General features: G+C 55.5%; 1 protein-coding gene across 2 annotated transcripts; it reads left to right on the plus strand.

The window, feature by feature from the left end:
• Window positions 1-4739: 4739 nt before the first annotated feature.
• WNT10B (Wnt family member 10B) lies at window positions 4740-11190 on the plus strand. 2 transcript variants are annotated; one of them, XM_060113024.1, is made up of 6 exons: window positions 4740-4932; window positions 5850-5969; window positions 6092-6354; window positions 8118-8491; window positions 9113-9563; window positions 11164-11190. In XM_060113024.1, the coding sequence occupies exons 2-6, from the start codon at window positions 5896-5898 to the stop codon at window positions 11175-11177; spliced, it is 1176 nt and encodes a 391-aa protein (XP_059969007.1). In that variant the 5' UTR covers window positions 4740-4932; window positions 5850-5895; the 3' UTR covers window positions 11178-11190. The 2 variants fall into 2 exon arrangements, with proteins under 2 accessions (XP_059969007.1, XP_059969008.1); XM_060113025.1 differs by lacking the exon at window positions 11164-11190 and having other exon boundaries at window positions 9113-9571.
• The last annotated feature ends 271 nt before the right edge of the window (window positions 11191-11461 follow it).

Below are 11461 nucleotides of genomic sequence, written 5' to 3' on the forward strand. Positions count from 1 at the left end.
CTAGGTCTGGTAACACTCTGTATGACCTGGCCCAAATTTCTATTTAGATCAAATCGTCGGTCTATCAATTGTCCTCTCCTTCTTTCCTGCGTCATCAGTTTACCTCTCTACTGGATCATACCCATCAGCATACAAATATGTTGTAATGTCTCCCATCTAAAAAACTCCAAAACTTTGTTTGACTTCACATTACCACCCAATGTTGCCCCATTTCTCTGCTGTCTTTTTTTTTATATATAAACTTATTTTTGGCTGCGTTGTGTCTTCATTGCCAAGCAAGGTCTTTCTCTAGTTGTGGCGAGCGGGGACTACTCCTCGTTGAGGTGCGCGGGCTTCTCATTGCGGTGGCTTCTCTTGCTGCGGAGCACGGGCTTCAGTAGTTGTGGCACGTGGGCTCAGTAGTTGTGGCACGTGGGCTCAGTAGTAATGGCTCGTGGGCTCTAGAGCGCAGGCTCAGTAGCTGTGGCGCACGGGCTTAGTTGCTCTGCGGCATGTGGGATCTTCCCGGACCAGGGCTCGAACCCGTGTCCCCTGCACTGGCAGGCGGATTCTTAACCACTGCGCCACCAGGGAAGCCCCTCTCTGCTGCCTTTTACTGCAGAACTCAAAAGTGTTGCTTTAATCACCAGTGCCGGTTTCTTTTCTTTATTCTCTCTTTCCACCACCCTAATCACACCTTCTAACCCACTACATTTCCTTATCAAAATCATCCATGACCTTCATTTTGCTCTACAATCAAATCTCAGTTCTCATCCTAACAAACTTCTTAGGAATAGCAGACAAAGTTGAACACTTCCTCCTTAAAATATTCTCTCTTGATTTCTGCAACACCGTTCCTACCTCGCTGGCTGCTCACCTTCTCAGTCTCTTTATCTGGTTCCACCTTTGTACGCAATTTCTACGTAACTCATTGGACTGCACCCCAGTTCAGTCTGGAGCTTCTTCTCAGTCTACACTCACTCCTTTGGTGAACTATCCAGTCTCATGCTCCCTACTTTTATCTCTGGCCCTGAACTCTGGACTTGCATATCTAACACTTGAATAAACACCTCAAAATGTACAATGTCCAAAACTGAACTCCCACTTCTTCCCTTGCACCTGCTCTTTTTTCAGTCATCCCCATCCCAGTAAATGGCAACTCCATCCTTTCAGTTGCTCAGGACAAGAATCTTAGAGCCATCCTTGACTCATCTGTTTTCTTATAATCTGTGTCAAATCAGTAAAAAAAGAAAAGAAAAAAGTCCTGCCCTTCTGTCTTCAAAATATATGTAGAATCTGATCCATTCTTACCATTCCACTTCTACAACACTGGTCAGAGCCACCATCATATGTCTCTTGTGTACTATTGCAATAGCCTCCTAACAACTCTCCCCGCCCCAGTCCTTGGGCCCCATAGTCTATTTTCCACACAGCAGCCAGAGCCATTCCTTCCAAAACAAAGTGAGATCGTTTCATTCTCTGCTCAGAATTTTCCAGTGATTCCCTATCTCACTCAAAGGAAAAGGCAAAATCTTTATTTTGCCTACAAGGCCCTATATAATCTGACCCTGCTCCTTCCTTGTCCTCTAACTTCATTGCCTACCACTCTCTCCCCTGTGGGTTCCTCCCTCCAGCCACACCGGCCTCCTTGCTAATTCCTTGAACGTACCAAGTAACTGTCTGTCCCAAGATCTTTGCACCTGCTTTTCTGTCTTCTGGAATGCCCTTCCTCAGCTATCTCCATGAATTTGTTCCTTCCCTTTTCCTCCCCCTGTATAAAATGTAGTTCCACTACCTATCTCATGTACCCTGCTTTATTTTTCTTTGTATCACTTTTGACCATGGATAATTTAAAAGGCTTAAAGTAGAAAATTAGTAGCAAGCCACTGCCCCCCTTGAAATAGAAATGAGAGAGATATGTCAGAGGGGAGAGAGGCTTTACCTAGATGGGGTCTGGGGAGGAAGCAGGGGACCAGGGCTGAGAGTTATGGGCAGAGGAGCCTACCTTCCTTTGAAGCACCAGCAGGTGGCACTATCTCCTTGGGCTGGGAAGGCATCAGTCTCTGGTAGAGAAGGGGGCAAAGTTCTGTCGAGGGTAATCTCACAGATATGTTGGGGCCAACTGCTGAATGTGGGGGGGTTTCTCGGGAGTCCAGCGTAGTCGGGCTGCAGAACCTCTGGTGCCTCCGGGTGGTGGCCTACGGTGCTGCAGCAGAAGGCGTGAGAGGCGGAGGGTGGGCAGCGCAGCTGAGCTCACCGCCGCCGCGGGCGCATCCATCCCTCCAGGGCCTATAATTTGGGTTCCCCAGGCCTGGCCGCCCCTATCAGCGGCTCAGCAATAGATGAGTCACCCGGGACCCTGGGCCAAGGCAAACACGGGGTGGGGGGAGGAGGGGGAGGAAGAGGAGGAGGCTTTCGAGACTGTACTCAACTTTAGCCGACGCCTCAGTTGCTCGATCCCCCAATCTCTCTTTTCTTTGACCCCCGCCCTATAGGGCCCCAGTGTTCTTCTCAGATTGCTCTCGATGTGTCCATCCCCATGATGGGAAGGCAGCCCCCTACCCTTCCCATTGAGGGGAAGGGGGACCAGCTTGCTCCCATTTCCCTCCCTGAAGCAATGACAGTCCCTCGCTTTCCCCCTGCTGTCATGGCCCCAGCCCTTGTCAAGGTCTCTCTGGTTCCCGCCCCTCTCCTTTCCTGGAGCTGGCCGCGTGCTTGGGGTATTAGGCAATGGGTGTGTACCCGCAGCCCTCTCCAGGCCCCGCCTGCCACACCACCCTCCAGCCGCCTGCGGGTCAGTGCTCAGGCTAGCCGGTCGGGCCAAGGGCACTGGGGGCCAGCTCAGGCCACCCAGTCTGCCTGCCTGTGGCCTCATGTTCCAGAGCTGGGCTTCTGCGGGGAGAGGGAACAGGAGTATGGCTCCTTGGACTTGGGGTAGGCCAGCCTGGGGAGCCCTGGGGTCACTAAGAAGTTGGAATCTGCGGCAGTAGTTCTGACCCTGGCCCTTCCTTGGCACCTGACTGACTATACTGCGGCCCAACAAGGGTAGAATAAGAAGGAACAGTCTGAAACCTGAGGGAGACCTGGAGACACATGGAGAAATACGAGTGTCCAAGAGGTCCCCCTGTGGGAGAAGAGGGGCATAGGAAAACTCGTCCCCCCCCTCCAGGGACCTAGGTAAACTTCCAGGTTGACATCCAGGGAGAAGGACAAGGACACTGGTGAGGATCACTGAATCCAGGTGTAAGTACAAAAGCTACTGAGACAGGGTGCAGATTCTGGTGGCCTCAAAAGCCACACACGGTTTGGTTCTTGGCCCCTAAACAGGAAAGAGGGGCAAGAGCTCTAGGGCTCCTTCTCCTATACTCCCCTCTCCCCCAGAGGTAGGAAAGCAGAGAAAAGCAAGCGACCCTCTGTGGTCACAGCTGTCCAGTGTCAGGACCACGGCGTTTTCACCTCCCTAGCCTGCTTGAGGCCTGGCACATAAAGGTGATTAATACACATCCCAACAGATGAAAGTCATTAATCTCCCTCAGACAGCTTCGCCCCCTAGACATCAATGCCCTCTGCAGCATGGGGCAGGACCTGCAGCCACACAGACTGCAGTCTGGCCGCCCAGCAGAGCTGCATGGCCACTACCAAGGAGGCGATGACTGGGGCTGTGGGTTTCAGCCCCGTGGCTCTGCTTCCCCGGGGGGCCTGTCTCTGAGTCAACGTGCCTGCCTTGGGCGCGCGGGGCCAGCGGTGCCTTGGGCTGCGGTCTGGCAGGGGCGGGGGGCGGCTGGGAAGCCTGGGGCCCCTCTCTGGCAAAAATAGCTCACAGTGGTTAGAGCTGGGAGGGTGAGTCAGGCAGGAGCGCAGTGGCGCCTAACCCCTTCGCTGCCACTGGGGCTCCCTAAGGTGGTTTGCCTCCGTATGTGCAACCCAGGGTCAGGCTCTTTCCCTGGCTGTCCTTGGGCTGGGCTCAGCTTGGGATCCCGAGGCCCTCCTCATTCCACGTGAAGCAAGTCTGAGAGTCTGGAGCAGGAATATGGGCCACGCGGAGTGCAGTGCAGACCCGGGATCCTAGGAAGGGCAGGAGACCTCTGCTGGCAAGGATGACTGTAAGCCAAGGGAAGTATTGGGGCAGGCTGAAGATCTCTGGAGCTACCCGAGCCGCTGCTAAAGCCAAACTCTGAGGCCAGAGCTGACCCCTCCCAAGGGGCAGGCGTAGGGCTCGGAGGTGGGTGGAAGCCAAGCCACCCAGAAGGGAGCTGCTCCTGCCGGCTCCGATTGCCCTGCAGTGTGCTCTCTCTGAGGGCTGTACCCAAGACTGTCCAGCGACAAAAGCTCGATCTCAGCTCCATCTTCATCTTCTCAAGGGCACCTTGCAGCCATCCAGCTATCAGTGGGAAACTGAGGCAAAGAGAAATGACCACTTGGGACCAGGGTCCTGGCTCCTTAGACTGGGTCACTGCACCCTTCTTGCAGCCTGGGCGGTCCCAGAGCAGGTGAGCGGAACTCTGGCCACCTCCCCCTTCAGCGGGGCCAAGCCTGAACCCTCTCCCCCAGAGGATGTGTGTGTGCGCTGGGAGGAGGGGGAGCGGCTGGGCTCCCCGGGTCATGGCGCGGGGTGCGAGGAGTGGGGTGGGGATGCCCCGGGCTCGGGGAGGGACCGCAGCTCTGTCAGCCGCGGCAGAGCTGCCGGTGAGCTCGGCGCGAGTAGAGCCAGAGCCCCCAGTTCTTTGCTCGCCCGCTTGCTAGCTTTCTCGATCACTCCCTCCCTTCCTCCCTCCCTTCCTCCCGGCGGCCGCGGCGGCGCTGGGGAAGCGGCGAAGAGGAGTGGCCCTGCCCTGTAAGAATGCGGCTCTGCCGAGGGGGCAGAACCCGACGCAGTCTCCCCACGGTTTGAACAGCCCGAGCCCAGGCTACCCAGCCGCGCCGGTGGCGGACTCCGCACCAGAGCAGCTGGAGGTAATCGGGACCGGGAGAGCAGGGAGGGCAGGGACTCGCACACGGGGACGAGAGGGGCACAGTGGCAGTCAGACAGACAGACACGCATCCGCCCACGGGGGCACAGAGATGCGGAGAGAGCCAGAGATAAAGACACAGCAAATAAAAGAGTGGCCCCAGATTTGGAGGGCAATGAACGAGAGCAAAGGGGTGGGGACTGAGACTGGGGACCTGGCGGGGACCAGAGGGGCGGTGCTAGGAGGAGGGGAACATGCAGTTAGGAAAGGTGGCAGATGAGGAAGAGGTCTCAGCTTGCGCCACGGTCCCTTTCAGGAGGGAACCAAGGTCCCCTCCCTGACTTTGCCGCACCTGGAGCCTCCCCCCCCCCCCCCGCTCCCTACTGGGGCTGAAGGGGGCAGAGTGGGATGGGAAGCCCATTTCTCCACCCTTTTCAGAGAAGCTGCTGGCCTTAGACGGCACCTGGAGGCGACACTCCCCCACCCCCGCCCTGCCAGCTGGGGGTGGTGGGGAACCCCCTCCCAATCCTGCCCAGCAGCCCAGGGAGAGGGTGAAGCTGTGTTGGGCAGGGGAAGCCAGTCTTGGGGCCCTTGAAAAGGGAGTGGTGGGCAAGGTAGTGGAGAGCTGTTTGTGAGTCTATACATCTGTTTGCACGTGAGTGTGTCTGTGTGCCAGGCATTGTGTCTGGCTAGATCGGCTCCAGAGCACTAGCATAAGTCCCAGCTTCTAGGCGGGGACTCTTCCTCCAGGGCCCAGGTACTCTGTGAATCAAGGCGTGATCTTTATTGTTTTGTTTGAGGGGGGTGAGAACAGTCGGTGGGGTGGCACTGGTGAGTTAGGAGCCCGAAGTTGGGCATCCTTTGGTTGCCTAGGCGAGCCACCCTATTCCGGAGCCATCCTTAAGTCTCCCTGTCCCGCAGGCCCTGATCGATCTGCCCACCGGGGCCTTCGGGCCCGGGATTCGACATGCGGGAGGAGCCGCGGCCGCGGCCTCCGCCCTCGGGCCTCGCGGGTCTCCTGTTCCTGGTTTTGTGCAGTCGGTGAGCAGTTCCCCTGTCACCCAGCCCACGAGAGAAAGCCCTGGGCTAGAGGCGGGGCGGGAGGAGTCAGAGGGGGCGCGAGGCCTGGACCACAGACCCTCAAATGCCTTCTCGGTTCCCAGGGCCCTAAGCAATGAGATTCTGGGTCTGAAGCTGCCCGGCGAGCCGCCGCTGACCGCCAACACCGTATGCTTGACGCTGTCGGGCCTGAGCAAGCGGCAGTTAGGCCTGTGCCTGCGCAGCCCCGACGTGACGGCGTCCGCGCTTCAGGGCCTGCACATCGCGGTCCACGAGTGTCAGCACCAGCTGCGTGACCAGCGCTGGAACTGCTCGGCGCTCGAGGGCGGCGGCCGCCTGCCGCACCACAGCGCCATCCTCAAGCGCGGTGAGCCTGGCGGGGCGGGTCTGCGCCGCCGCCGGGGCTGGGGGGCGGGGGGCAGGCCGAGGCGAGCGGAGGCGGGAAGGGACGAGTTCACGACTCCGGGAGGGGCCTCTCCGGGAATTCCCCCTGGAGCCGCGCGCGGAGTAGGGTCTGGCCACCCGTCTGGGGCCCCGTGCTTCTGACTTCCACCTGCGCACTGCCGGCAAGGCAGCTGGGTCCCTGCTCCCCTACCCTGGGCGCCCCCCTTTCCTACCTCCGCCCAGCTGATGTGGGCTGCACCTGTGAGCAGGAGATGCCCCCAGCCCTGGAAACTTCAAATGCCCCCCTTCTTCCCCTCCCCCAGTTTTCTGTCCCTCCCTCTCCATGGGACAAGCCCAAGCTGGTGTCCCCAGAGCCTCAGCGGGGGTGGGGTGACGCCCCCAACCGTTTAAGGGTTAAACCTACTCCCCTAATTACTGGGGTTCCCAGGAGCAGAAGGTGGGAACAAAGACCTTGATGGCTTTGAAGCCGGGGAGCATCCCCCTTCTCTGTGCTGTGAGGGCCCCAGGTGGCTCTCACCTGAGCAGGTGAGGAGCGGCTGGAGGGGCGGAGAACAGGTCACTGCGGGGCCTGGTCTGGGGGCCCTGGTCTGAGAGGCAGCCCTGTCTCTTGCCAGGCCATGCCCGAGTTTACTCCCTAGAGGAGTAAACATCCGTCTCAGGCTCAGCCCAAGGGTGGGGGCAATACTTTGGGGACCACAGGGTTAATAGGCAGCTGCCATCTTCAGGGGAATTCCCAAGACTTGTGCAAACAGCTTCTCCCCTGGAGGGCTGGGGTTGGAGGATCAGGAGGCTGGGCCAGGAGCCCTGCGTCCTGGGGTGGGAGAGACCTGGCCCCTAGAGAGGTACTGTCTCTCATCCGCTCAGGGCTCCAGAGAGCCCCTGCCTAGAAGGAAGTGAGGGACCCCCTCCATTTCCACAGGGCCTGGTGTAGGCGAAGGCTTTGATGCCTAAATGAGAAGCATGTCTATCTAAGCCTGGGAAAGGCTTGTCATTCTGAGCCTCTGTGACCCCCAAAACATAACAAAGAAGCCAACATTTTAAGAGGGCCTTAGGGAGAATCACCCACACCTCTCTCCCTCTCCCAGTGTTTTATAGAGTAATAGCAGGTTAGGATAAACATAAAGACCAGTCTTAATGGGCAAATATAAAACTAGAAGCTGGAAAGAGGAAGGACAGCTCCACAGCTCCCGTACTTTGGGGATGTTGGGAGTGGTGGAGGGTAGGTTGGTTAAAAGACTGGTTAAAATAACCTTGAATTACACACACACACACACACACACACACACACACACACCCCCAAAGGACTCTGCTTCCACCCCACCTGCAGCGCTGGGGAATTTCTAAGGCTTTCAGATGTAGAACTAAGTGAACACATCTTCAAAGACCTCAGGGACTCTCTCTTAGTCATCTCTCAACCCCAGGGGTCTTTCCCTTTAGGCTAGCTCTTTCATCCATACCTGAAAATCCCAGACTTACAGAGCAAGAATGGGCCTCAGGGATGATCTCAAACCATCCTCTCCCATTAAAGATGAGGAAACTGAGGCTCTGTGCTTTCGGTTCCCTTACTTCCCGTGTGACTTGCTCCCAAATTACTCAGCTGATAAATGGCAGGATGAGGAGTCAGGAGTTTCTGGAATTGGAGTGTGGCTGTTTATTTCCTTTGGCCTCCTTACTCTCAGCTGCCTGTCAGACTTACCCCTACCATCATAACCTTTTCATCCCCAGGTTTCCGAGAGAGCGCTTTTTCCTTCTCCATGCTGGCTGCTGGGGTCATGCATGCGGTAGCCACGGCCTGCAGCCTGGGCAAGCTGGTGAGCTGCAGCTGCGGCTGGAAGGGCAGTGGCGAGCAGGATCGGCTGAGGGCCAAACTGCTGCAGCTGCAGGCACTGTCCCGGGGCAAGAGTTTTCCCCACTCCCTGCCCAGCCCGGGCCCTAGCTCAGGCCCCAGCCCTGGCCCCCAGGACACATGGGAATGGGGTGGCTGTAACCATGACATGGACTTTGGAGAGAAGTTCTCTCGGGATTTCTTGGATTCCAGGGAAGCTCCCCGGGACATCCAGGCACGAATGCGAATCCACAACAACAGGGTGGGGCGTCAGGTATGTGTGTGCAACTTGCCCTCCGTCTCCCTAGCTTTCGAGGCCTGGCTAGATCTTGGGAGGCACAGCATAGTAAGAGGATGTGGTGGCTGATTGTCACTCACCAGCTGGGTGGCCTGGAGCAGAGCAAGTCACTTAACCTCAGTTTTGCATCGGTAAAAAGAGTCTAATGATGCCTACCTTACAGTGTCATTAAGAGTGAGCTAGCAAATAGAGCACCCAGAATAGTGCCTAGTCCTTGGCAGGTGCTCATTACATGGTAGCTATTATTGTAGCTGTCTTCCCTACAGAATTTAGGGGTGCTAGACTCCCTGGTTTAGCAGTGCTCACTCTGGAAAGAGCATTGGACTGGGAGTCAGGACAACTGGAGCTGAGTCCTGTTGCCAGCTAGTTATTGAAGATGGGCAAATTACACTCTGCTTCGGCTTCAGTTCTGCAACCATAAAATGAGGGAGTTGGGCTATTAGCCAGCCTCGAAGTGCCCTTTCTCTTCTGATATTTCCTTGTCATTCTTGCCTCTATTTGTCCCTCTGTGCCCTCTGTTCCCTCCCCTCTCCTGTGCCTCTGTGCTCTGTCCATTTGCTGCCCTCCCCTTTCACCTCTTCCCTGCTGATGCTCTAGGTGGTAATTGAAAACCTGAAGCGGAAATGCAAGTGCCATGGCACATCAGGCAGCTGCCAGTTCAAGACGTGCTGGAGGTCAGCCCCAGAGTTCCGGGTGGTAGGGGCGGCCTTGAGGGAGCGGCTGGGCCGGGCCATCTTCATTGATACTCACAACCGCAACTCTGGAGCCTTCCAACCCCGCCTTCGTCCCCGTCGCCTCTCAGGAGAACTGGTCTACTTTGAGAAGTCTCCTGACTTCTGTGAGCGAGACCCCACCATGGGCTCCCCAGGCACGCGGGGCCGGGCCTGCAACAAGACCAGCCGCCTGCTGGATGGCTGTGGCAGCCTGTGCTGTGGCCGCGGCCACAACGTGCTCCGGCAGACACGAGTTGAGCGCTGTCATTGCCGCTTCCACTGGTGCTGCTACGTGCTATGTGATGAGTGCAAGGTCACAGAATGGGTCAACGTATGTAAGTGAGGGTCAGCCTCACTGAGGGGCTGGGGAAGGGGAGGGGCACCTTTGCAGCCTTTTGCTCTGATTTCTGTCCAGGGTCAATCTTGGCCCCTGGAAGCTCAAAGTATCTACCTAGAAACAGCTTCGGGGATGGTAGGGGTCAGGTGGAGTCTGTGATGTGTGGCCTTCTCCCCCACAGTAGGAGGGCCTTGAGGGGGGGGCTGTCACCCTCTTCTGCTCCTTGAACATCTGAATGGACTAAGATGAAATGAACTGTATGGCCCCCCTCTACCCAACCTGGGGTCCCTTTTACTCTCATTCACACTCCTTTTGGCTGGGGAGTCCCTATAGTTTGACCACTCTTTTCTTTTGAGGGACAGCCCTAGGTATTGTGTGGAGCCATAAGACCTATATCCAGAAGGAGACCACTCACTCCTATTTGCTGTTCCCAGGCTCCTTTACTGCAGCCTGGGCCCCCTCTTAGCGAGTAATGGGAGATGGTTGTAGAGAGGTTTTTCTTAGGGAAGGGACGGAGCACAGGGCACTCAAAAACCCTGAAAGTTGTCTGTCTAGGCCCTTAGGGAAGCTGTCCCCCCAATTCAGATGTTAAAGGGAACCCTCCAAAGGAAGAATTTTACCTAAGATTCTCTGAACCTCTTTTTCTTTCTTCAGCGGGGGGTGGGGTGGGGGTGGGAATGGATAATTTATTGTACCGAGACTTGTTCTTGGTTCTTGTTTGTAACAAAAATAAATTAAGTTACTGGACCGGTGAATACAGATGGTGATATTTCTACCCACACTTGGGATCCCAGTCCTGGATTCTTTGCCGGGTGATTTCTCCTACCCTCCCACACTCAATGACTTTTTGTATATCATGCCTGGTTCCACAAAGGATTTCAGATGGTCTTCAGGTGACCTGGCGACTTTTAGTGTGGTGTGAGGGACTAGAGATGTAAACATAAGCCCTATTTACATTCTCTGTGCCTCAACTCCAAATTTTGCCTTGGTCACTGCCCTAAAACAGGGGTTGGCTTTTCTTTTCCCCCCTGTAAAGGGCTTGATGGTAGATACATTAGGCTTTCGAACTTTGTCGAAACTACTCAACTCTGCCATAATTACTCAAAAGCAGCCATAGACCATACATAAACAAATGGGCATGGCTAGGTCCAATAAAACTTAATTCACAGAAATGGTCTGCGGGACCAGATTTGGTCCTCTGGCTGTGGTTTGTTTTGACACCTACCCTACACACCATGAGGTCACCTCCTTTCTGGGGTTTTTAAGTCCTGCAGATGTCCCAACATTGAACCTGGACCCAAAAGGGCAGGTTCTTTTCTCTCTGGCTCCAAATCAGAGAACTTGGAGATAGATGCAAGACTAATGGGAAACATATATAAAGGATTCCTACGCTCAAAATTGGAGTTTTTTACTTTGGAAACCAGAAAAACCAGCATGCTCTCCCACTGAATTATTTGCCTATGTAGTTTGTCTTTCCTTATTCAGAGCTCCTCTGCATTTAATCTTAATAAAACAATGCCTTTATCTTTTAGGAGATAACCATAACTAGAGAAAACAGAATTTCTTTTATTTCATTTCCGATTTCTTTCTATTCCTAGCCCAGTATCATTGAAAATAAACAATTAGGGCTTCCCTGGTGGCGCAGTGGCCGACAATCCGCCTGCCAATGCAGGGGACACGGGTTCAATCCCTGGCCTGGGAAGATCCCACATGCTGCGGAGTAACTAAGCCCGTGCACCACAGCTACTGAGTCTGTGCTATAGAGCCCGCGAGCCACAACTACTGAGCCTGCGTGCCACAACTACTGAAGCCTGCACACCTAGAGCCTGTGCTCCGCTCCGCAACAAGAGAAGCCACCACAATGAGAAGCCCGCACATCACAACGAAGAGTAACCC

The sequence above is a fragment of the Mesoplodon densirostris genome, chromosome 11 (genome assembly GCF_025265405.1).
Source record: "Mesoplodon densirostris isolate mMesDen1 chromosome 11, mMesDen1 primary haplotype, whole genome shotgun sequence".
NCBI classification, from domain to species: Eukaryota; Metazoa; Chordata; class Mammalia; order Artiodactyla; family Ziphiidae; genus Mesoplodon; species Mesoplodon densirostris.